At 50.3% G+C, this 26,927-nt stretch overlaps 1 protein-coding gene across 1 annotated transcript in view; it reads right to left on the bottom strand.

Annotated features, from left to right (window-relative positions):
• Window positions 1–19,688, bottom strand: part of RPS6KA1 (ribosomal protein S6 kinase A1) — a 71,021-nt gene extending 51,333 nt beyond the window's left edge. Inside the window, 2 exon segments of the mRNA XM_036746533.1 lie at window positions 12,264–12,308; window positions 19,611–19,688. Of these exon segments, the coding sequence (XP_036602428.1) occupies window positions 12,264–12,308; window positions 19,611–19,673 (108 nt within the window). The 5' untranslated portion in view covers window positions 19,674–19,688.
• Between the last annotated feature and the right edge of the window lie 7,239 nt (window positions 19,689–26,927).

The raw sequence follows: 26,927 nt of genomic DNA, 5'->3' as shown, positions 1-26,927 counted from the left end.
AAGAAATGGGGAGGAGATATGGGGGAGGGGGAGGGGAGGGGGCAGTTGGGTATGATACCACATGGCAATTTTCTTCTTAAAGCCTCAGTTTCCTTATCTGTGAAACGGGCACAAAGGGATACTGCCTTCACTCTTTTCTTCTCCCCCTCGAAGGGGCCTTGTCTGATCCTGCTTTACCTGGGGAGTGATTTGCACTCAGGTCCTCTCTTCTTTACTCACCTACTCCCTCCCCCAGGAGCCTCTAAGCCTAGCAGGGCAGGGGCAGGCTGGTCTTGTGTGTCTCGAGTGGCACTGGAGAGCGGGCACTCCAGAACTGACCGTAGCCTGAATGAACTTGGTGCGTTTCAGATCTCACCCCACCCCCTGGAAAGAAGAGGAAGAAAAACCGGGCAGAGAAGAAACCACATGACGGCGAAATATGGGGGCTCTGGGACTGGGGAAGACCCCTGCAGGAAGGAGGTGGGGTGGGGGAGGGGAAGGGCAGGGGACTCCCGCATCCGGTGCTCCCACCCAAGGGCCACCTAGACTGTGGCTTCCTGACCCTCCCCCATGGGCCGCCCCTCCCCCATCCCAGCCCATCCACCTTCTCCAGCAGACAGGTAGGGAGCTCCCAGAGGTGAGAACAGCGCTCCCTAGCGGGCACAGAACTAGGCAATGGGGAAGAAGGGCCAAAGGGATCTGGGAGGTGCCGCTGGCTCCGGTCCCGCTTCCTTCACCCCCGGGAATTTCACAGAGTTAGAAACTGAGGGCAGAGTGGGTGAAGGGAGTTTCTCAAAGTCTCGCCCGTTGAGGGAGCAAGGAGGAATTTGAACTCGGGTCCTGCGACTGCACTCTTACCTCTGATGCCTGTTGGAACAGTTGTGCCAAACTCAAATAGAAACGGAGTCTAAACCGTACGGAAAGACCCCCGCCCATCATGTAGCAGCTTAGAGAACCACATGTTAGCATTATCTCTGTCCGGATCTCTATGTCTTTTGTTAACTATCTCCCAGTTACATTTAAGCTGGTTCTGGCCTCACTCAAGAGTTCTGCAGGCCATGAATTTGACCCCTCTGCCTTCAGTTCTAGATTCGTGATTCCAGGGCTCTAGAGCCAGGGCTCTTTCCACTGTACCAGTCATTTTCTATAGCATTAGAAAAAGGAATGCCAGAGCTGGGAGGGCCCTTAGAACACTGAATGCCAGAACTGGGAGGACCCTTAGAACCCAGGATGTCAGAGCTGAGAGGGCCCTCAGAACACAGGATGTCAAAGCTGGGAGGGCCCTAGAACCCAGGATGTCAGAGCTGGGAGGGTCCTTAGAACACAGGATATCAGAGCTGGGAGGGACCTTAGAACACAGGATGTCAGGGCTGGGAGGACCTTAGAACCCAGGATGTCAGAGCTGGGAGGGTCCTTAGAACACAGGATATCAGAGCTGGGAGGGACCTTAGAACACAGGATGTCAGGGCTGGGAGGACCTTAGAACCCAGGATGTCAGAGCTGGGAGGGTCCTTAGAACACAGGATATCAGAGCTGGGAGGGCCCTTAGAACCCAGGATGTCAGGGCTGGGAGAAACCTTAGAACACAGGATGTCAGGGCTGGGAGGACCTTAGAACCCAGGATGTCAGAGCTGGGAGGACCTTAGAACCCAGGATGTCAGAGCTGGGAGGGCCCTTAGAACACAGAACATTGATGCCGAAAGGGAAGCGATGAGAACAAAATGTCAGTGGTAGAAAAGAATGCAGGATGCTGTGATGTAGTAGATAGAGAGCTGACCTCAGACTTGGGAAGATCCAAGTTCAAATCCTGCTTTGGACGCTAACTGGCCATGGGTGATCCTGGGTCATCACTTCCCGTTTCTCATCCCAGGCAATTCTCTAAGCCCACATAGCCCCAGGGGAGGTTTGAATCTGCCTGGGTGGGGAGAGTTCCTCATCACGGGCTTCCTTTCCACAAGGAAGGTCCAATAAACCAATTCCCCGATTTGACAGATGAGGAAACTGAGGCTTTGGAGTAAAGTTGCTTGAGGTCACCCAGCTATTCAGCAGGATTTGAACCCAGAGCTGGGCCCTTTCCGCTGTATTATGCTACCTTCCCAGCCTCTTGGAGGAGATATACCCCCACATTCAGAAACCCCTTGTTGAGCTGAGGAAAATGACATAGGAAATAAGCTGAGAACATTCTCAAAATAATAAATCCCCAGGGAGACCATGCTTCTCACTATAGCATACTTAAGGCTGGCATTCAAGCCTCCCCACCTCATTTGCCGTCATTCCCCCAGGAGGAATAATGGGCTCTAACCAGAATGCTCGCTTCCCTGCCCTCCCCACCCCCACCCGCTTCGAGCTAGGCTCACTCGGCCTCCAGGCCTGGCTCACTGTCACCCCAGAACACAGGCGGTCAGGGTCTGAGCCGGAGAGGGCCTTAGAACCCAGAGCGCCTGAGGTCCCAGGGCTCTCAGAGAACATCCGCTCCAGCCCTTTCATCTGTGAAAAGCCTGTTTCTGCCGGTCAATCAAAAATCCCCTCCTTGGACGAGTTACTTCGACATTCTAGGCTTCAGTTTTCTCGACGACAGACAAGCACTTATTAAGCGCTTGCTGTATGTCAAAGCCTGATATATAGGTGGCCCAGTGGATTGAGAGACAGGCCTGGAGTCAGGAAGACCCGAGTTCAAATCTGGCCTCAGACACGTACTAGCTGTGTGACCTTGGGCAAGTCACTTCACCCTATTTGCCTCAGTTTCCTCATCTGTAAACCGGGGATAATAAGTTACTTACTCTTACTGCTTAGCAGGGTCGTCGTGAAGACCAAATGAGACGATAACTGTAAAGCGTTTAGCACAGCGTCTCACACGTTGTCGTTCAGGCATTCGGTCTTGTCCGACGCTCCGTGACCCTGAGTGGGGTTCTCTCGGCAGAGGTACTAGACTGGTTTGCCGTTTCCTTCTCCGGTGCATTAAGGCAAACAGAAGCTAAGCCCAGGGTCACACAGTGAGCGTCTGAGGCTGCATTTGAACTCAGGTCTTCCTGACTGAACCACTGGGTGCCCGGCATGTGGTATAAATGTTAGCTATTACCATTATAATAATTACTCCTACTGCTGCTACTCCCCTTCATACACACCACACTAGAGCCAAACGGTTCTTACAGATACCACTCTGTCTCCCACCTCCATGTCTTTGCACTGGCTGTTCCCTGCACCTGGAAAGCCCTCCGTCCTCACCTCTGCCTTACAGAATCCCTAGCTTCCTCGAAGGTTTAGCTCAAACACCTATTGCATGAGGTCTTTTCTGACTGACCCACCCCCACCTCCCCCATATTCCTTCCCGGATTTCCTTGTATCTGTATTCTCTGCATTTATGCACGTACGTCCAGAAGGTAAGCTCGGCAAAGTCAGGGACTGGTGTGGTCCTGTCTTCGTATCTCCTGTGCCTAGCACAGTACCAGGCACATACCCTTATGCGATGAGTCCCCAGAGAGAGAGAAAACACATTTAAGAAAAATGGCACCAAGGAAGAGGGAGACCAGAAGACAAGACCAAGTTGAGATAGGACAAATATCTGTGCTGGAAACAACAGATTTGAGGGTATCGAAGCATCTGGCTCAAGATATCTGAAATGATGGGGGCGAGGAGGGGGTGGAGAATCAAAGATGGTCATTACTACCCAAAAAGGTGCTCAGGAAGACGCCCATAACTGCAGAGAGATGTGGGAGCAGCACCAGGAGAACAATTTCTACAATAACAAGAGAATAGAGAAACAACTTTGGAAGATGCAAGTTCTCTGACCAATGCAATGACCGACGAAGAAGCACACTGCCCACCTCCTGACAGAGGGCTTAAGGTGCAGAATGAGACATTTTTCAGACCTGGCCAATGCAAGAATTTGATTTGTTAGGTAAAACACATATCTTACAAGGATTTCTCTCTTCACGGGCAGGGGACCCCCTTAGATCTATCTGCCACACCCCTGGGGGGTCCAAGAACCCTATATTATATCAACAAGTCGGTGAGCATTTATTAAGTACCTACTATGTGCCAAGCAAAAAATAGTCCCTTCCCTTAAGGAGCTCACAACCTAATGAGTGAGATAACATGCAAACAACTGTGTACAAACAAGATAAATGCCGGAAAGACTGAGGATAATCTCAGAGGGAAGGATTAAGGGGGATCTGGCAGAAAGAGAGATTTTAGCTGGGATTTGAACGAAGCCAAGAGGGGAGGGAGAGAATTCCAGGCATTGAAAATAGCCTCTTAAGGATCCCCAATACAGAGCTTTAAAGTCTACAAAATATTCAGATATACATCATCTCATTGAAGCCTTCTTATAGCCCCTGGATGGAGGTGCTACCATCATTCCCAATTTAGAGATGAGGAAAGTTTAGGTGTGAGGAAAAGAAAACTGCCTTTGGTTCGTTGAAAAAAAATCAAATTTTTGAAAAAGACATTGGGAACTACTAACTCACAGAACCACTGTCTTATCACAAAGCAATCTTCATGAGAAAGACCACCCCATCGAGCAAAGCTGTCTGTGGTGAAAACAGAAGATGGGCACAAGCAGGTCTTCACAAATGCTACTCTGTGGTAGGCCACATCTTCATGGTCACAACTGACTGAAGGGGGCAGAGAATATTAGATCCACTTTGCCTTCTGTTTGTTTGTTATGAAAGACATTTGACCCGATATTGCAAATTCAGCTGTAAAGGCTCTCTGCCAAGAGGGTGAGATTCTCTTAGAGAAATGGCACCGAAGAAATAACTCTGTTCAATGATTGATAACTTCAAGTGAAGCGTGAAACAAGGAGGTGTACGTTTGCCAAAGACACTTGCCACTGTTGTGGAAAATGTTTGGCATGCAATGGGAACGAAAGAGGGATTCTCTAGGGATGGGGAGGTCTCGTCTGGGTGTTCCTATCTGTGGGGGACATTTCTACAGAAGGCTTGAAGCGAGATCTATGACCACTCACTCTGACAAGAGGACGGCCCAACATTCCACCCGTGGAACGACCAAGCATGAAGAATGTCTGCTGTTCAGATGATGGACAGCTCACTGGGCTGCTTCAACCGGGGGCACCTCTTAGACAGAAATGAATAGGAGGAAGAGAGGGGGCTAAATACAATTTGGGGAAATGCCCAGCACTTCCAGTGAGCTCCAGCTGCTCCCTGAAAACAAAAACAAAAAATCTGATATTTGCAATCTCAGTATTCTGCTGGTGATGCTACAAATCATAGAACGCCATCATTTCTGAAGAATCAAAACTGTAACACACCAAGGGAAAAAAACGGTGCCCGTGAGTGGACGAGAGCAATGACTTGTTTATGAGAAACGAAATAAATAACATACTCTAGGAGATACAGCATCGGAAGAGGTGGCAGGCTAGGCAAGATTCGCAAGGAAAGGACAAGCCATGGACAGCCCAAGTGCCACGGTACCATACGATTGGATGATAAGGAAGGAAAAGAAAAACATTCATTAAAACATTTATTACTGTGTGCTAGGCACTGTGCTAAGCGCTTTACAAATATTACCTCATTTGATCCTTACAACGATCTTGGGAGGTGGGTGCTATTATAACCCCCATTTTACTATTGAGAAAACTGGGGCAGCCAGAGGTTAAGTGACTTGCCCAAGGTCACACAGCTAGGAGGTAACTGAGGCTGGATTTGAACTCAGGCCTCCTGAAGCCAGACCCAGTGCCCTATCACTGTGCCCTAGCGAGGGTGGCATAAAATAAAGGAAGCATAAACCAAGGATGTATATATTTGCCAAAGGAAGGAGGGTGGCATAAAATAAAGGAAGCATAAACCAAGGATGTATATATTTGCCAAAGGAAGGCCTCCAACACACTGGATAGGCCTCCATATGAGGATAACAATGGACATTCATACAGATCAGGAGTTCTGAACTTTTCTTGTTTCATGAACCCCTTGGGCAGTCTGGTGAAGCCTATGGATCTCTTCTCAGAATAATGCTTTTTTAAAAAAAAGAAAACAAAGAGAATTCCAAAAGTCTTAAGTCAGTTTTGAGCTAACTTAAAACTACACTGGGAGGACATTTGGGGCACCCTGTATATAGGATTATAAAGGAAATCAATTATGTTGAAGTACAGTCATCAAAATATTAAAAACAAAAACAGATTCATAGAGCCCTAGGAAATCCATCCAAGGATGCCTTGGGGATTGATGGACCCCAAGTCAAGGACCCCTAATATAGGGTTGGTACAGTGGACAGAGCGCTGGACCTGAGTCACGAAGACCCAAATTCTTGAGTTCAAATCTAGCTTCGGACACTTACTAGCTGTGTGACCCTGGGCAAGTCGCTTCATCCTGCTTGCCTCAGTTTCCTCATCTGTAAAATGAGCTGGAGAAGGAAATGGCAGACTACTCCATTATCTCTGCCAAGAAAACCCCCAAATGGAAATCCATTGTAAACTGGTTTTCCAACTAGAGCACAGAACAACCACAAATGAATAAAATTTAAAATGCTGCTAACTTCAAAAGAGCCACCTATGTAATTTCTATCTTGGGAAAGTCCAATAATCATTTTATTTGTAAATCCTTCTCTTCTGCTCGGAGTGTAAATGGCCATTGAATAGTAATTCAAGAGAAATCTCAGAATAAAGAGAAAGACATACGTGAAGAATAAGAAAGTAAGAGAATAGCAACGTTCAAAGAGGTGATAGCTATTGTGAATGCCAAACAATGTAATTCTTGGGGGGTTGGGGGAGGAGGTATGATAAAGCTTATTGAAATTTAAAAAAAAGAAAGCCCCAAGTGGGGTCACGAAGAGTTGCACCCAACTGAAAAATGACTAAGCAACCAAAGTTTCCAAAGTGTTCCAAACATTTTCTCATCTGATCTCACAACAGTCCTAGGAGGCGGGTACAGTACTGCTAGTCCAGAGACGAGGAAACTTGAAGGTTCCAAGAGGCCGGCCGGCCTAAGGTCACACAGTTGGTAAACATGAGAGTGGGGACTGGAAGCCCCAGGTATCACAGCTTCCAAGTCCAACAGTCTGGACGTTACGGCGTGTGGTCCCTAGTCTAATCCCGAGGGAAGGTGAGAGACAAGAGCAGCGAAGGCCGAGCCTGGCTGGGACCTGCAGGCCCCCTCTGCATGGAGTTCCTGCATCCAGGAGGTGGCCGATCCACTTGGGGATGGGCAGAAGGCCCTCGATCCCACCCTGCAATGGGGAAGCTTCCTAACGAAGTCGAGGATTATAGAGTATACCCATGAACTCAGGCAGAAACGTCAAGAGGGGCAGACTGGAGCTGGGTGGGAGAGGGTAGGACAGGTGTATTGGAGGACAAAGATGCCACCCTGATATGAGAGGGCAATAAAAGAATAATAGAAACGGCAATAACAGCAAGATAGCATTTATACGGCACTTTAGGACTTACGAGGATCTTTACAAACAACAGTAATAATCAGGGCTGACATTTATTCAGTGCTTACTATGTGCCAAGCATTGTGCTCAGAGCTTTACAAACATTATTTCATTTGATCCTTACAACCACCATGGCAGGGAGGTCCCTTTTTACAGATGAGAAAACTGAGGCCCACAGAGGTTAAGTGACTTGCCCAGGGACACACAGCTTCTCAGTGTTTACGGCAAGATTCAGACTCAGATTTTCCACCTGCAGCTCTGTAAGCTAGCCCAGAGAGGATTATGGACCAAATCAGGCCTGGAAAGAGCTACAAAGACTAGCTGGCAGGGGGTGGTTTTATTTATACTTTCCTCCCATGGAGTATATTTGGTTGGTTGTTTGTGTTATCGTTGCCTTTTGTATCACATAGGACGGGCCCCTACTGTGTGCCAGGCATTAACAATTATTATCTCATTTGAGCCTCACGATGACCCTGGGCTATTATGACGCCCATTTTACGGATGAGGAAACTGAGGCAAAGACCCTTGCCCAGGGTCACATGGCTGAACTCAGGTCTTCCTGATTCCAGGCCCAATACTCTATCCACCGAGCTGGCCCCCTCAGCAACAGAATGCCCATGTTAAAAAGTGTCTGCACAGGACAGTGGAAAGAGTTTGGGATCTGATGTCAGAGGACCTGGGTTCAACTGCCACCTTGGACAAATGGTTTCGTTTTTTGGGCCTCAGTCTCTTCACCTGGAGGAAAATGAGGTGGCTAGGCCTGGATGTCTCTGAGGTCCCTTCCAGCTCTAAGCACCAAATCCTGTGAAATCACAGATCAAGTGGACATTTACATATTTGCAAGGGAAAGGAGAATATGCAAATTCTGCTCTTAGCAGGCAGTTATGGTCTTGTCTTTAGCAGTCCAGGAGAAAGGGACGTGGACAGAAGGCCCAATTAGGCAACATCAATCAGAAACTGAACTCAGGACTTTCGAGCCTCTCTGCTCTGGGTGGGAAGTGGCTGCTAGTACTTTCTCTCCCTACTCAAATAATCGGGTATCAGCTGCTTGTCATAACCCCCCAAGACACTGGGGACACCTCGAGAGCAATGTCAGCGTTGTACCCTGGTGCCTTGCACATAGGTGCTTAATAAATGCTCGCTGGACTAGACTGGAGGGCCCCACCCTCTCCAAACACCTTGGGTAGGAGAAACTTGCTAACACATAGTTCTGTGGGCCCTCCTGCCACACCCAGGCCCCACCTCCCATCTGGGTAACGGAGAAGCAAAGTCCATCTGAGACTGTTCACATACAGCTGGGTGGCTTGGGACTGGGGTGAAAACTGGGCAGGAGCAGACCTTTGGGCAAAGGGACTGGGAGGAGGTCATGGATAGGTGATAACCGACATCTTGGACTTCCTGATAGAAGGGTACGGCTCCACCCAAAGGGAAGGTGACACTTTCATAGTACTGCCCCACTCAGAAAGCACCTCCCTCTCCACATCCCTGGGAGGATCTTTATTCCCACTGTACAGCCAGAAAAACAGAGGCTCAGAATCAAGGAAGTGACTCAGCTAGTTTTCTCCTTAGTTAAGCGGCAGAGACTTATACCCAGATCTTTCTTCTGACTCAAAACCCAGAGGATCACCCTGTTTCTGACTCGGGGCAGGCTCACTGATCTGCTCCCAGACTATGTGCTCTCAACTCTCACCACCACATCTAGGAGATGTCTCCTTCCCCCAGGGACACTTAGGCTTCTCCCAGGTGTGGCCCCTACTCATTCCTCCTCTTCCCTCTAGAAGTCTGAATATACTACTCCTGAGGGGTGATGAGGCCAACCTGCTCCTGAAGGTGCAGGCATAGGGAGAGAAGAATACTTGTTGTCTTCAGTCCCAGTCTTTCCTCCCCGTAGAAGAGGGCCTGTTCTCCCCAGTTCTAAGAAAAAGAAAGTCTACAGGTAGCTAGGCGGCCCAGTGAGTAGAGAACTGGCCCTAGAGTCAGGAGGACCTGAGTCCAAATGTGACCTCAAACACCTGACACACTTGCTAGTGGGTGACCTTGGGCAAGTCACTTAACCCCAACTGCCCTGCCTTCCCCCCTCCAAAAAAAGAAAAGAAAAGAAAAAGAAAGTCTGACTCTGAATTGATTCAACCATTGTGAGCACCACAATATGTTAAATCTAGAAATCTAGGCAAGTCACTTTAGCCTCAGTTTCCTCATCTGTAAAATGAGCTGGGGAAGGAGGTGGCAAATTACTCCGGTGTGTGCCAAGAAAACTCCACACGGGGTCACGGAGAGTTGGGCACAATTGAAACAACTCAACAACAAAAATTGTTTCATTCACCATCCCTGCAACTTCCCAGGCCGAAAAGCCTTTCCCTAGTCTCTATTCCCCTGGAAGTGTTCTCTTCCCCGATTAGAATATAAGCTTACTGAGGTCAGGTGCTATCTCTTAAAAAAAATCAAAACTGAAAAAAGGGAAGCCATCCGGTCCAAACCCCCTCATTTTAGAGATGAGGGAACTGAAGCACAGGAGAGTAAGTGCTTTGCCCAGAATCCCATGGGTAATAAACGTAAGTGGGATCTGAACCCAGGGCTGCTGCCTCCAGAGCCAGGGCTCTTTCCATTGTCCCAGGGGCAGTTTCCCCATCTGTAAAATGTGGGAAGTACTAACAAAGATCCGACACCTCCCTCTGTGACAGTCAAGAACTGGAATCAAAGTGGGGGCCCCTGGATGGGAGCGATGACGGGACAAATGGCGGCAGTGGGCTGTGTGCATGGTGAGGTATGAATGTGCTGTTAAAAACAGATAAATATGAGGAATTCTAGGAAACACAGGAAGATCTCTATCCACAGTGATGACAGCCATGGAAGCAAAAGGATCCCTAAAAAAGAGCCAAATCCTGAGTGAGCAAATAAGCTGTGTGGGTACCAGAGACCAGATCAGGATGTGTCTCTCCCTCCCCTTTCCCGTCCTCCATAGCAGGGAGGTAGGGGACTGCTTGGACAGAGTGCTGAATACACAGCCAGACTAGGAGTAGCGCTCTATCAGGAGTGGAGGGCCGGGGCTAAGAGGCATCAGGCCTCATAGATGACACACTGTGAACCTCAGCTGCTTCATCCCTCTGGGACCCTCATCCTCCAGGATGAGGCAAGCTCTGCTCAGGGCACCTTGCTAGGATGGTGAAGCATTCAGTGCTAGGCTATGTCCCCCACCTCCCCTAGGGCCCAGACCCCATCTCCCTCACCCTGGCACAGCCAGACGGTGGGGGGCAGTTCACTGGCTACCGGGGTCACCCCGCCCCCATCCAAGGCTGGAGCCCAGTAGGAGACATGGATGCCCCATGGGGGCAGAGGCAGCATTTCTTTTGCCCCCTCCCTCTCCCATTTCCTGTTCTGGTCTGGCCTTCCCCAGCTGCCCCCTACTCCCATTCCAGGCCTCAGTAACTACCATGAAGTTAGCCCAGCAGCCACCAGCCCTTCTGGAGAGAGCTGGGCCTGCTGCTGACCTGAGGGGTCTCCATTCCCATTTCAGGGCAGCATCACATCTCACACAATGGTTATCACTAATGAGCCTTTCCCATTTCCCAGGGAACTCTCCCTATCACCCCGCCCCCATTATCACAGCAGGGTAACTGGGGCCAGGCCCTGGGTCCCAAAGGTCTCCTTTATGATCCTTCCTGTGGGGACAGAAGGAGGAGGGGTAGCGGAAACAGAGAGGTTTCCTCAGGCCACCAGATACCAGAGGGGAGGGAAGGGTGAGGCGTGAAGGTGGGACTCTGGAGACTCGGAGGAGAGGACAGACAGACTCAGTGGAATGATTGATTCAAAGGCACAACACCTGGGTTCAAGTTCTGACTATGATTCCTCCTAGTTGCGTGACCTTGGTCAAATCATTTCGCTTCCTATGGGCCTCGGTTTTTCCGAGGGGAATAAAAGGAGTGAACAATAAGCTCTAAAATCTGGTGAGGCAGCGTCCAAGCCTGCAGCAAGGATTCTGTCTCCTTGAGCCCACAACATAGACCACAGTGAGCTCAGCAAACCACAGAAGAGGCCCTGATCCTCTTCCCTCAGACCAGCTTCAGTGACTGAGTGGAAGCCCATCTCTCACCCCTCTGGGCCTCAGTTTCCCCATCTGTCTAATGCGGACAGTCTCCTGGGATATGCCCTCATGGAGAAGGATGACAGGCGCCCTATCCAGACTGGAAAGCTGGCGATTCAAACCCTCTGAGGAGCACGGAAGAACGAGAACCTTGGACTGGTGGGGCTGGGGGCAGGAGCGGAGCTGCCAGGGGCCTGGTTCCTAACAGCAGCTGGACCCTGACTGATGAGACACAGGACTTTAAATAGGTCACCTTCTCCCTACTGCTGGATCTGCAAAATGAAGGGCTGGCCCCTAGGCCAGCGAGTGTGAGCTTCCCAAACCTCACACTCTGTTCTAAGGTCTTTGCCAGCACCGACATTCTACATCCTAACATACCTTCCAGCTCTGACGCTGTGTGTTCAAATGCCCCACTCATCTCAAATATCTAAGCAGCTATGTGGCACAGCGGATACCGTGCTGGACCAGGACTCAGGAAGACCCGAGTTCAAATTTGGCCTCTAGACACTCACTAGCTGTGTGACCCTCACCAGGTCACTTAATGTTTGCCTCAGTTTCCCTCATACTGTAAAACGGGAATACTGACAGCACCTAACTCCCAGAGTTGTGGTCAAATGAGATAATACTTGTAAAACACTTAGTGCCTGGTGCTGAATAAACCCTTCCTTCCTTCCATCCTTCCTTTTCTAGGGGAGATTCTACTTTCAGGGGGGAACAGAGGTGTGAGCACAGCTTGAGTCCCTCCCCCTCCTCACTCGAGCCTAAAGTCTTCCTCCCCCACACTCCCCCACTCCAAAACCAGTCCCCTTATTCTCACCTTGCCGGAACGTCTTCCAGCGTCTTCTCCGGGAATCTGCCCGTTCTAGAAAAGACATGGAGGAGGACCTGTCAGATCTGGCTGGGATGTGCAGCTTAACGACAGAGGCATGCCAATACGGAACAGGAGGAACCTTGGGAGTTAATCTGTCTCTTCTGAAATGGCAAAGTGGCCCCCTGGGACCCTGAGCACTGAGGATGAGAATAGGCACCATGGAGCGGGGGAGGGAATCCCGGTTTTTTTATCTAACCAGATGCCTTCATTTTACAAACATGGAAATGGAGGCACCTTGAAGGGATGGGGCTTTCCCCAAAGTTACTGTCAGCGAGTGGCAGAGGCCATGCCTGCCCAGGAGAAGAGGGAGAGTTCTGGGAGCAGGGGCCTCTGGTGTCCTCGTCTAGCTCGGATCCACCGAGATACTGCTGCGTGATTCGGTAAGCAGAAGATTAGTCTGAGAGTCAGGAAACCCTGGGTCAGATACCAGCACCAACAAGTCCTAGTGACCATGGGCAAGTGTCCATCCCTGAGACTCAGTCTCCTTGTCTATATAATGGGAATGGTGCTTATGCTGCCTACTTCCTATGATTGTGGTCAGGAACAAAGGGACTTTCCCTAATTAGGAGAGCTGTTATCTTTCTTAAGAACCCTTCCTGGGAAGCCACATATGTGCGTTCTGTGCCTTGGAGTAGCTATGAGGTCCTGGGCAAATCACTTTACTTCCTCAGGGTCACAGAATTATAGCTGGAAGGACCTCAGAGGCCATTCAGTTCAACCTGTGAAGTGACTTATCTATGACCACAAACACAGGATTTGGTGATCAGTGGCCCCAGAGCCAGGGCCTTTCCATAGCCTTCTCTGTTTCCTGGTGGTGGTGTAGGTTGGGGGTGGGAGGTTGGACCTAGGAGGTTTCTAAGGGTCTCCCAGCTCTGACACCTCTGTCCTGAGGCCCCTCCAAGTCCCAACACTCCATATTCTATGGGCCCTTCCAATACCAACATTCTGTGCCCTTAAATCTCCTTCCAATTTCAATACTTTGTGTTCTAAGGGCCCTTCTAGCTCTAGCATTTCATGTTCTAAGGCCTTTCCTAGCTCTGATATCCTCTGTTCTAAGGTCACTCCCAATTCTGGGTCATGAGGGAAATGTGACTCAGTAGCTTTAGTCCCTTTGGCCCTAGGATTCTGGCATCTTCCAGAAGACCTCAGGCTATCACTGACACTGAGCCAAAGATTAGTCCTAGGGAAAGCGTCCAGCCCAGTTTGAGCCAAGGGGAACGATTCATCCATCTCTCTTTTGTTTTCAGACCCAGGGGATCTGGGCCATTCTCAGGAGGAACAGCCAGGGAGAACCAGATTCAAAGAACAGTCCCCAAATTTAGTCTCAGGCGCAGACAGGTACTGCACCTGGAATCAGGAAGACTCCTTTCATGAGTTCAAATCCAGCCTCACATACTTCCTAACTGTGGGACCCTGGGCAAGTCACTTCACCCTGTTTGTCTCAGTTTCCCCATCTGTCCAATGAACTAGAGAAGTAAATGGCAAACCACTCCAGTATCTCTGCCAGGAAAACCCCAAATGGGGTCACAGAGAGCTGGACACAGCTGAACAACAAACTCAATCTCACCTACTCACTATGTGACTTGGAACAGCCGATCGCCCCAACTTTGGGACCAAGTTCCCTGCCTTAGGAAGCTGGGTAAGTCTTTGAGGCAGAGACTAGGGCTCATGGCACTTAAGTGGCCTTGCCTGTATCTTTCTCCGCCCACCCTTCTCCCCAGTCCCAGGCAGCAGCCCGAAGAGCCATGCCCTATTACATAACCCCTCCCTCCCTCTTCTCTCCTGAGATATCCCTCCTTCCAAGCCTTTTAATTCCCCCTAATCCTCCCCAGAACAGGGTTCAACTGTCTATTCCCCTCCCGTTCTGAATCCCTGGCTTGGTCCAAGTCCTCACACTCTACACCGAGGCCCAGTAGAGAGCTTGTCCAGGCTGGAACCCAGCATGCCACAGTCCATATCCCCTCCCCAGGCCTGGATCCTCCTTCTGGAACACCACAAAAGCAAGAAGGACAGGCTGACATGCTCATGATAATAACATGATAATAATAGCGCTTTAAGGTTTGCAAACTGTTAACAAGGATGACCTCATCTGATTCTCACAACAACCTGGTGAGGTAGGTGCTGTTATTGCCCGCATTTTAAAAGAGACAGAAGTTAAGGTGACTTGCTCACCCAGGGATGCAGGGAAGGGATAGGAGGGGCACAAGAAAGATGCCCACCCGGATAATCCAAAAACCATTCCCCTGAAATAAACTGGCTGAATTGAAACTGACAAAACTTTTAACTAACCTCCTTCCTCCACCTGGGTCCAATTCAATTAGGGCAGGGTCCAACTCCGCCTGCCTCACTTCCCTGAATAAGTGCCCAGGATGCCCCCCTTACCAACTCAGATTCGTTACGTCTCAGGCAGCATCCCCGCCTGCTGGCACTCATGCTTTCTGGGGCAGAGACCCTCGGTCTACGCCTGAGCCGGAGCTTTCTCTAGCAAAGTGAATCAGGTCCCCTCTGACTTAAGGAGATTGGTGTCCCAGTGCTGCCTTCAATGTTTATTACCCGTGTGACTTGGGGAGAAGTCACTGAAACTCCTCAGGTCTCAGCTCCCTCATCTGTAACATGAGGGGGTTGGACTGAGGTCCCCCGGAATTCTGGACTGGTGACCCTCTCATTTTCCTCCCAGAAGCAGGCTTGGCCCAAAGGGAGCCCCCAGAACAAAATGACAGGGAAAGGGGTCTGGTGAAGATGGACAGACTGAGGGGTGGAGTCCTGTAGCCCCCCAGAGTAGGCAGAGTGAGCCCCAGTCTCCTTGGTGGACTTGATTGCGGTTTCTGATGGGTGTCTCAGTCCCACCCCTTCCTTCCCCCACCAAAGCACAAGAACTGTTTTGGGGGAGGGGGGAGGGGCAAGAGGTTGACTTCCCGTGAAACTAAGGAGCAGATGGAGGAAGAAAACACTGGTCACCACAGAGACAGGAAGCGGCCAGCCTCAGGCACCAGGTTCAGATGCCAGCCTTGGCATCCAGCAGCCCTGCTCTCTGCTGGTCATCCTGGGGCTGCGTGCCAGGGTGATCACTATGCCCACCCCTTGCCTGAGGCCTAGGCACAGGAAGCAGGGAAGAAGGTGTGTAGACAGGGACTACTGCATGATTCAGATCATCCCCTTCTTGGGGACTCCTCTGTTTGGCAGTTAAAGTCCTCCACACTGTGCCTCCCGCCTACCTTTCCAGGTTTAAAGCACATTACTCTTCCTCATGGGGGCTGCAGTCTGGCCAAACTGGCCCACTTGCTCTTTGCCTTATGGTCCAACTGTTTCCATCTCCCACCTCCATGCATTTGTACAGGTAGTTCCACAAGCCTGGAATGCTTTATCCTCAACTGGCTCAAGTGCCATTTCCTAAACAAGGCTTACTGGATCCCCTTGTTGAGAGTGCCCACCCTCTCAGAAAGTACTTTGTATTTATGTCATTTATTTGTATACATGTGGTTCCCACCCCCACCCCCAATAGAATATAAGTTCTGTGAAGACAGGGACTGTTTCTTTGTATCCCTGGCATATAGGAAGCACTGAGAATTGCAGCTTTGGGGACCTTAGAGATCATCTGGTCTAACTTTATTTTACAGCTGAGAAAACAGGCTGGAGAGGGGGGCGGATAGGGGGCGAGGGGGGGGGGAGTAAGTTGATTGAGGTCCCTCAGCTAGTAGGTGTCAGAGCTGGCTCCGGCCAAGCCTCCAGCCTCTCCCTTAATTCCCTGCCCTATGATCCCAAGGTCTATAGGGCTCAGCCCGATTATGGCTTGGCCCAGTGCTATGAAGACACAACAACAATGCACGTTTCTCAGAAACCTTGAGCACTTTCTTCACAACAGTCCTACGAAAATAATCAGCCCCATTTTACAGAGGGAACTGAGGCGAGAAAGCCGTGACTGGCCTAAGATCCAGAGGAAGTCAGCAGCACAGCTGGGACCAGCCCAAGCCTCCTGCTAGGAACGTCCCCTCTAAGAGCTGTGGCTATGCCCATCTTAGGGAGGAAGGGGTGGGGTGGGGGGGCAGTTCTGCTGGACTCCCTGTAGCCCCAAGGGAGGGGGACTGCACCCCTCCCCCATGCTACCCAGGCTGATTCAGCCCAGGAGCCTTGGTGGCGGTAGGTAGCACCTATACCTGGAGGTCAGGCTGACTATCGGTTACATGTCACCGGGGCTGAAAGCAGACACGGTGTTCCGGGGAGAACAGGGGGGCCCCTGTTCTCTCCTGAGAACAGCCCAACCCTCAGGGGCCGGCTTCAGTCACCCGCCCGGCCCCACAGCTCCTGTTACCCAAACAATAACATGCACTCAGTCGTCTGGCACCTTCTATGGAGTCAGTGGGCTGGGGCTCCCCTCGCTAGGGAAAGGAAGGCCAGGATGGGTGCCTTTGCCCCAAAGCCAGCCCCATATCTGACTAGGATGTCCGTCCCTATAGCTCCTGAGAGGAGGTGAGAAGGGGGGTCCGGGCCTTGGGCAATAAGACCCCAATCCTCTCAATAGAAACAGAAACAGAAGCAGAGTGACTGGTCTGAGATTACCTCAAGCATTTAAGAGACAGTGAGAAACAGAACCCAATAAAACTGCTGTAACAAGATCCAACCCCTTGATTCTACACAAGGGGAAGCCAAGGCCCAGAAAAACGACTTGGTCGTGGGATCATAGACTGAGACCTGCAACGAGCCCTGGAGGTTACCTAGTCCAATGCCCTCATTTTATAGATCAGGAAGCAGGATTTGAACCAAGGTCCTGTGTAATGTCTATTGCCTCTCAATGGCAAGGTATCTAACTATTAGCAGAGATGGCATTAGAACCTGGGTCTCCTAACCTCCTAAACAGGGTTATTTCCTAGCTCTTCCCCGCCAATCCCACATGAACTCTCTACTCTGCTTTTTCCCTCCCCCCACTCAATGCATAGGGATGCAGGGAGGGGATCTCTACACCCAAAGGGAGGCTAACTCTGCTATCATTTTGTCCATTTGCCTCCCCTTGCAGACTAAGTCATTGCCAAGCTGGGACCCTAAACTGGAGCCTCTGCCAAGAGCCTGATCTCTGAACAAGAGTCCTTAAAGGAGTCAGGGTGGGGGATGGGGATGGAAAGCTTGAGCCGGTGCTGGAGCTGAGACCTTTCCTGCCAGCATGACCTCAGGGCTAGACACTCTGCCATTTCCCCATCTTTTCTTCCCCTTTCCCTGAAAGTGAATGTAAAGGGCTTCCCTATAGCCAGGGCACCAGGACTCCTGGGTCCCTTAGGAGAAGGACAAAGATCAATCAGAGGCAGGAGCCTCATCTATCTTCCTTGGCCTGGCCTGCCCCCACCCTGGCACCTCTGCTCCTTGAGACCTGTTCCCCTCCCTCCCTACCCCCAGCATGGTGAGGGAAAAGGAGCAGAAACAAGGCCAGCCTCAGCTCCTCACCTCTCCTCAGTCAAGTGAGTGAGCTAGGGAGCCGGTGAGAGAGCCGGTGAGTCAGCGGGACGGTGATACTGGGCCTGTAAAACTTCATGGCAAGAATCCCAGGACAATTTACTTCAAATTGCTCCTTCAGGGCTGTTACCTAATACCCACCCCCAAATCTCCTGCCACCCCCTTTAAAGGCCCAGCAGCAGCCAGCCACACTGGGGGCCAAGGAGACCTTCTGGATGGATGACCCAAGGAGCAGAGGTCCCCCTCAGCACTTCCTTCAGGCCTAGATCTGAACTCAAAGAACTAGGGATCATTCTGCTAAGGTGCCCACTGAAGCACATGCAGGGATGGGCAGGTGATCTGGGCCCTGGGGCCCTGCATGCCAGGGCAGCAGCCAGGAGGATATCTCCTCCTGCTCGGCTCTGATGGGAATTAGGGCCCAGGGCCTGGCTCACCCAGCTTCCCCAGAGCATCAAGCTTGGTGGTGATCCAGTTCTTAGCCTGAGCCCAGCTAGGCAACAGCACCTGGGAACTAAGGCTTTGGTGCCCAAGCCCTCTCCAAGTTGGGCTCAACATCTAGCAAAAGGATTGGGACAGAAGCTGCCTCTTAAGTTGGGAAGGGGGGAAGACCAGATACCCCAGGAGAGACTGCCTTTTTTTTCCAGAAACAGGAGGGAGGGGTAGAAGCCAATACTGTGCCCTCAGGTAGGGGTGGTGGTGGTAGAAAGGCTATACTCCCAGTTCTAGATCTATGATCTTATGTTTTACTAGCTCTGGGCATTCTCCTCATCCCTCACTTCCCCCCAGCCCTCGAGAAGCACAGATCCTGTCCAAACTGAACTCTCAAAAATCACCCTAAAGGGGCCCAGGGACCTCGTCTCCCCTACTTTGGAAGATACAGTAAGTTGGAGGTAAAACTTAGAAACAAGGTGTCCTTCTCCCTGGGGCGATAGGTCTTTGAATTCAGCCCTGGCAAGGAGGATCATAGGAGCCACTGGCCGGAAAGAGGCACTGGCAACGTTCCTGGAACCCATAAGGTCACCCCCTGGTTCAGGGGGGACTTAGTTGGCCCAGCCTTGTCAAGCAGAGTAGCCTGATACGGCAGAGATCAGCCACCTCCCCAGGATGGGGAGAGAACAAGCCCTCGGGCCGCCAGCGGCAGCTGGGGACGGCGGGGACAGAGACCTGTTTGGGAACAGGCTAAAGCCAGAAGGGAAAAACTACTGGATAGGCGGTTCCATAGCTCATGCCAGCACTCTGGCATCCGGGCATTCCTACTCCTACCTGGTGGTACTAGGGGAGTTCAGGAGAGCTGCTGCCTGAGCGACGCACCCCCCCCCCCCGCCCCAGGTGTGTGAGTACGAGGGGTGGGGCAGCTGGTCTCCCGGGACGTGTGTGTATAGGGAGGGGGATCAGCTCTCTCACAGCCCTCCCCATCCCAACGCACACAGAGGGCTCATCTGGAAACAAAACTCCAGCTCTGGGCTCCCCCTTCTCCTCCTCCCTCACCTGGCCCCAGGGAGCCGCCCGGATGGACTCTCCCCTGGACCGAGCCGGTCCTGGTGAGCCACACGGGATGGAGGGGCGTGTCTTCAGGGCAGATTTCCCCCTCTAGCCCTGGGTTTCTCCCGGGCGAGGGCAGCCCAGGGTGGCGGGTAAGGTGGGGAAGGAGGAGCGATGCTGCTGGACTGGAGGGTGGGGGTCGGGGGGAGATCCAGCTGTTTCTCCCCCTGCCGCCAGCTTCAGCGCCCTCTTTGTCTCCCCCGGGCTGGGGGCTCCCATTGTACGGGGCCCAGCCCAGGCCGGATCCCGGGAGGTCCCGCCCGCCACAGCCCCAGGACCCGAGAGTCCCGGACACCCAGCCCCGCTCACCTCGGGATCCAGTGGAAGCAGCTCGGTGAGCGGCCAGGGCTCCCCGAGCTGGGCGAGCGGCATCGTGCCGGCGGCCCCCCGGGCAAGCGCGGCTCAGGCTCCGGCTCCCGCGCCCAGAGCACCGAGCCCAGTACCCCACGCACCGCTCCTGCACTACTTACTCCCTCCGTCCGCGCTGCCCCAGGGGGCGGGGCGCCGCCGCCGCCGCCGGACCCGCCGCTCCATTGGCTACCTGCGGCCGCGGGGAGGTTGGGCCACGCCCCCGCCCCTCCCCCCTCCGCTGCTTACCCCCATCCCCGCCCGGTCGCCGCATTCCCCGAGTAATCCTCCCTCCCACTCCTGCCCCCCACTCCCATACACATTCCAGATCCCTCTCGGCCCTGGCCCCTGCTCCCTTGGGGGTCCCCTAGTTGGCCCCCCTCCCCCACAGTCCCATTAACCCTTGCACTGCCCCGCCCCTGGGCCATTCTCTCCCCTCCCCCATTCAGCACATCTGGGGAGCTTCTGCTCCAGAAGTTGCCTCCTTTCTCCAAGGGACTCCCATCAAGAGGCTCTCAGGCCGAGTGAGGTTGAGGGACCCAGATGAGAGTCTGAGACTGGGATCTTGGGTGTCATCCCTCCTTTCACCCCATCCTATCCTTGAAATGGCTCCTTTCCTCGGAGAGGTAGTCCACAAGTTGTCTTGTTAAGGGAAGTCTGTGGCCTCTATGAGGGAGGAGCATTAGGGACCCAGGGTTCACCCCTGCCCCAACCCTCCCTACTTTCCCCTGAGTTCTAGTCCTGGCATATAACCTCTCCTGGGGGACAACCCTCCCCTCACTTCCCTAGTAAAATATTGGCAAGACCTGCATCTTTCATCAAGACTTGGTTAGTTAGAGGGCGGAAGAGAGGTGGGAGAGAATAAGGGTCCCTTATTCCAAGAGTTAAAACATTCACCTTTAAACATAGAACCTTAGAACATAGAAGAGTACTTCGGGAAGGTCATTAATTAGCACAAAATGCTTGACCTGGAAAGGATTTTAATTGAAAGTTAAAGTGGACAGAGTTCTGGTTGTGGAGTCAGAGGCCTGAAGTTCCAGTCGCAGCTCTACTGTGTACAAGTCATTTGAACTCTTTATCCTCATCTGTAAAATGAAGCGGGTTGAGCCAGAACCCCTCTGAGCCCCCTTCCAGCTCTAAACCCACTGGGCTCTGGAATGTTAGAGCAGGAACTAGAACCCTAGCACATACATAGAATGTCAGAAAGGACAGCTTTAGCACTAAGCCATCATCTAGTCCTGTATATTGCACATAGAACACCATTCATAAATGTCGAGCTGAATTAAAGGGAATGTCAGGACCAGCTAATCCAACTGTCTCTTCTTACAGATGAAGAAACTGAAGCCCACAGAGTTGAAACAAATTGATCGAGGTCATACAGCAAAGCAAGGAGAGGGGTGGGACTGGAATCCAGATCTCTGGATTCCCTGTCCAGTGCCCTTACCACTCACTCTATCACATCACACTCCGCTCCAAAAGCCAGAGAGAAAAGTTAGATCTTAGTCATCTTCCCAGGAGCCTCCTCCCCTCCCCAAAATGATGCATTGTCTCCTCACAGTGATTGCCTAAGATGCATTTTTTTTAAGCTACAGGAAGCTGTGATTTCTCTTTGTGACTTAGAAGATGAGGTTGAGGAAGGGAGAGTGAGGATTCTGGTTTTAGCCTGGTAATACATTGGCAGTATTTTCAATTCTGACATTCTGTGTTCTAATGGTTGGTGTCCTAAGTGTCCCTCCAGTTCTGACACTTTCTATTCTAAAGCCCCACCCAGCTCTGACATTCTAGGTTCTAAAGTCCCTTCCAGCTTTGACATTCTATATTCTAACATTCTATGTTCTAAGGGTCCTTTTAGTTCTGATACTCTATGTTCTAAGGTCTCTCCCTGCACAAACATTCTATGTTCCATTGTCCCTGTTCAAAGTTCCCTGTGAACTTGGATATACTATATTCTGAGGTCCATTCCAGGGTTGATGTTCTATTCTAAGAGCCCCTCTAATTCTAGGATCATTAGGGCATAATGGATAGAGTGCTGGACTTTGGAAGCCCTGGATCCAAATCTTGTCTCAGATACTGGGCAACCTTGGGTAAGTCAGTTTCCTCATCTGAGCGTCAGATCAGATAATGTCTGCCAAGCACTCTTAAAACTTTTAAAGCCCTATGTAAGTTATCAGCTATTATCATCATCTTCTATGGTGGCTTCCAATTTATTACTCTATATTCTAAGGTCTCTTCCAGCTCTGACAGTCTGTGTTCTAGGATTCCTTCCAGCTCTGACAGTCTATGTTCTAAGATCCTTTCCAGCTCTGATATGCTGTGTTCTAAAGCCCCTTCTACCTCTGACAGTCTATGTTCTAGGATCCTTTTCAGCTCTGACGTGCTGTGTTCTAAAGCCCCTTCTACCTCTGACAGTCTATGTTCTAGGATCCCTTCCAGCTCTGACAGTCTATGTTCTGGGATCCCTTCCAGCTCTGACATGCTATGTTCTAAAGCCCCTTCTAGCTCTGACAGTCTATGTCCTAGGATCCTTTCCAGCTCTGACATGCTATATTCTAAAGCCCCTTCCAGTTCTGATAGTCTATATTCTAGGATCTCTTCCAGCTCTGACAGTCTATGTTCTAAAGCCCCTTCCAGCTCTGACAGTCTATGTTCTAGGATCCCTTCCAACTTTGTATCCTGTGTTCTAAAGTGCCTGTCAGGCATGACATTCTAGAATTCTCCTCTTCATCCTCCTCTTCTTTCTTCTTCTTCATCTCCTCCTCCTCCTTCTTGTTGATGAGATGAGGGGAGAAGAAGGACTTTCAGTTCTTTCATCCAGCTCCCCCTGCAATACCTCTGTGCTAGCTGGTCTCTGCCAAGCATCTGGGACCATGATCACTTCTTCCCATGGCACACCAAGCCACTTTGGGAGTTCCCTGATTAGATTTTTCTTGGCTTGACTTTAAGGGAAGAGGCCATGTTGCTGGGGGTAAGGAAAAGAGGAAGGATGGTGCTTTTTTGTGGGATCACACTGGCTTTCTCCTGATGCGATTTTGAAGCAGTCACTTTTCCCCTAATCAGGACCAGACATATGTAATCTTAGGGTCAAGGCGGTTCTCCTGATAGAAGGATATGGGTACTATCTCCAAGGGTTTTCCAAATGCAATTTCGTTGGCTTGTGCAGCCTTCAGAGAAACCCTGAAAACATTAGTCTGTGTCTCATTTTGATTTCCCCTCAAAGGCCCTCAGCTCCTCTGCAAGCACTTAGGCTAACAGAGCATCAAATACTGGAAAGATTTTATTTTCATATCAAAAATATAAAAAGGGCTAATACCTGTACTCATAAATAAGCCAGCATCTCTCCCAGGTGGAAAGAATTCGAGGATCCTGGGGAGTCTTCCTTCCCCCCAAATCTATGTAGTTTGGACAATTGGGATGGATCTAGATGGCTCTCCAAGTGCATATATTTCTTGGCTGTGCTACTCTTTCTTCTCTGATTCCCTGCCATACTTCTTTCATCAAGGGTCCGTCTCTCCAGGGTCTGAGGGATGCAGTACCCTACAGGACACACTCTCCCCATGTGACTCCATCAGGGTCTCAGGGTCTCAGTCTCATGCAGGCTCTTCAAGGCACATGGCTGTCTGTAGGGGACACCTGGATGTGCAGGCTCTTCTGAGGGTCTCCATGCGACCTTGGTATCTCTAGCTCCCCTCGGCAGGGTCCCTCATATCTGGAACCAGCTCCTGGGAATCCCCTGTGAATGAATTGAAAGGGGGAGACATTTACCTGCAAACCTGCCATACATACATTCTCCTGAAGCCAGGGGAAAAAACATTGGATTTGGAATCAGAGGACATGAGTTCTAATTATGATTTTGCTGCTTACTACCTGTATGCCTTTAAGCAACCCACTCGACCCCTGTGAGTCTTGAGTTTGAGGAGGAGTGGGAGCTAACAAGGGAAAAAGAGGGGCAGATCATTGATGGAAGAAGCTGCTGCAGAGGTTGATGGATGACACTGACAAATGTCAGTCTTTGGGATATAAAGTGCCAGTGCCCAGACGGAGCATGAGCAGACTCCCACCCCACAAAAGGGGCAAAGACACTGCCTTTTTCTTCCTCCCTCTGGCCCAAAGGTTACCAGAATCCTATGGGGTGGTGTTTAGAGCATTTGGCTTGGAAGCAAAGTGGGTTCAAAATACCAACTCTGCTATGTTCCAAGTACTAATGCCCTATCCCCTATGCCACCTCAATTATCTCATATATGTTTTGTACAGACACCGCATGGTATAGTGGATGAGAGGTGGGCTCCCTCAGAGTTAGGAGGAACTGACTTTAAATCCTGCCTCTGATACATATGGCCTGTGTGATCCTGGGCAAGTCACTCAATAAACACTTAAGTGCCTACTATGTGCCAGGCACTGTACTAAATGCTGGGGATACAAAGGAAGGCAAAAGACAGTCTGCCACAATCTAATGAGGAAGACAGCAAGCAAACAAATATGTATGAGCAAGCTATACACAGGATATGAAAGATTGTTTTTATTGTTGTCCTTTGTTTTCGAAGAAGACTGTGACACCAGGAAGGTGATGCCATGACACACAAGTGAATTGGATTTAAGTGAAGGAGGGCTGTGCAAAGTCACCAGCCTCACTTTCTCCTCCAGAGCCATCTGGGTCTAGTGGTGAGATATAGATCAGGACGATTAGAGATGGCCCCAGGATAGATAAGAAGCAATTAACAGAAAGAAGGAGCTAGAATTAAGAGGGGTTGGAAAAGGCTTCCTGCAAAAAAAGAGATTTTAGTTGGGACTTAAAGGAAACCAGTGGAGCCAATAGGCAGAGTTGAGGAGGGAGAGCATTCTAGGTATGGGAGCCAGGCAGAAAAAAATGCTCAGAGCCAAAAGATGGGGTGTCTTGTTCATAGAACAGTAGAGACCAGTGTCACTGGATTGAAAAGCACATGACGGGAAGTAAGGTGTTAGAGAAAACTGGAAAGGGAGAAGTGAGGGGAGGTTATGAAAGGATTCTAGACACCTCTGAATAGAAGACTTATATTTGATCCTAGAGGTGATAGGAAGTCACTGGAGTTTATTGAGTAGGGTGTTGAGCATGTGCGACATGGTCAGACAACTGAAGACATAAAAAATGTGTGTTTATGGACATACAGAATAATTAAGAAGAAAATACAGTTATCCCTTCCACATCATGGCGGTTAGGGACATGGTACCCCCAAGATCTAGAAAATCCAAGTAACATTTTTTGACCTTCCCTTTGTACAAGAGAAGAAGTCTGATTTTTTTCTTTTACGGAGTGTTTACAGAACCTTATTATAAAATTTGGGTCAAGTATTTGGTCACAGGCTCTGTATTGTCTACTCGCCTTTGCATGTTGTCTGCAGCTTCCACAGAACTCCTCAAAAATTCCCATTTATTTTTTTTTTGCGCCAACCCTTGATATTTTGAAACTGGGATGGAGAAAGTGGAGATGTGGAAGGGATAACCGTAAATACAAACTAGTTGAATACAAGGTGGTTTGGGACAGTGGGCTCTAGTAGTTAAGGGGATTACGAAAGGCTTCAGCAGAAGGTCTGAGCTGTATCTTGAAGGGAGAGAGCAAGTCTATGAGGCTGAGGTGAGGAGAGGGGTTTCCAGACATGGAGGAGAGTCAGTGCCAAGTTGTAGTGTCTGGAGATGGGGCATCCTGGAAGGAAATCAGAGAAAAGGCTGGATTGCAGCTGGCTGGATTGCAGAGTGCTGGAGGGGGAGTCACGTTCATTAAGGTTGGAAAGATGGCCAGGTTGTGAAGGGGTTTAAAAGCTAAACTCAGGAGCTTGCCAGTCATTTTGGCAGCAGCACGAATGATGGACTGGAGTAGGGACAGACTTCTGGCATCCATTGCAATGATCCAGGAACTCCTTCTACCCATGCGGGTTGGCACCTTCAGTGCAATGCTCCCTTCTTGCCCCTGATCCTGCCACCCCACTGGGGCAGGTCCTCATCCCCACACACCTGGACTATTGAGCTAGCAATATTGAGGTGTGCCTGCCTCAGGTCTCTCCCCACTCCCATCTAGCCTCCATTAAGCCACTAAAGTGATTTTCCTAAAGTGGATAGGTGATATCCAAAGTAGATAGAAGGCTGGACTTGGAATTGGGAGGACCAGAGTTCAAATTTTGACTCAGACACTTACTAGCTGTGTGATTTCGGGGTAACTCACTTAACCTCTTTCTTCCAGCTTCATTTGCAAAATGGGGACAATAGGGGCAGGTAGGTGGAGCAGTGAGTAGAGCACTGTTCCTGGAGTCAGGGGGACCTGAGTTCAAATCTGGCCTCAGACACTTGACACACTTACTAGCTGTGTGACCTTGGGCAAATCACTTAACCCCAATTGCCCTGCCCTCCCCCCTCCAAAAAACATGGGGACAATGATAGCATCTATGTGAGAGGGCTGTTGCAGGCTCAAATGAGATAATATCATGGGCAGCTAGGTGGCGCAGTAGATACAATGCCAGGCCTGGAGTCAGAAAGACCCAAGTTCAAATGCTACCTCAGATACTTACTAGCTGTGTGACCTTGGGCAACTCACTTGTTTGCCTCAGTTTCCTCACCTGTAAAACAGGAGTAAGAAGAGCACCTAGGGTTGTTGTGAGGATCAAATAATATTTGTAAAGCACTTTGCAAACCTTAAAGTGCTATATAAAATGATACATATTACTCTTATTAACCTTAGTCCCACACCAAATGCTTTTACCTGTATGATCAGGAACTCTCACATTCCTCTGATCACAACCTCATGTCCTTCCATTTTTTTCCCTAGACCTCACTCCTTCTAAATCTATTCTTCTCATCCAGTGAGATGCCCAGTCACTCTACCCCTTCCTGTTTTCCCGGTCCATCATACCTGTTCCGGCTTCACATTCTCTTCTTGAAGAGCTAAATAAATATCAGTATTTGTTTTGGGTTTATTTTTTGCTGTTGTTCAGTCATTATCAGTCATATCTGACTCTTTGTGACACCATTTGGAGTTTTCTTGGCAAAGACAATGGAGTGGTTTGCCATTTCCTTTTCCAGTTCATTTTACAGGTGAGGAAACTGAGGCAAACAGGGTAAAATGACTTGCCCAGGGTCACACAGCTAGTAAGTGTCTGGATTTGAACTCAGGAAGATGAGTCTTCTTGACTCCAGGCCCAACACTCAGTTGCATTATAATGCATTTTTTTTAAGCTAGAAGGAGGGACAGTTTTGTTTTTGGCAGTATACAAGGCTTCACACTTATGTACATGGGGAGGACAAAGACACAGG

This window comes from Trichosurus vulpecula, chromosome 2 (assembly GCF_011100635.1).
Source record: "Trichosurus vulpecula isolate mTriVul1 chromosome 2, mTriVul1.pri, whole genome shotgun sequence".
Taxonomy (NCBI): domain Eukaryota; kingdom Metazoa; phylum Chordata; class Mammalia; order Diprotodontia; family Phalangeridae; genus Trichosurus; species Trichosurus vulpecula.
This window is presented reverse-complemented; position numbering and strand designations above follow the sequence as displayed.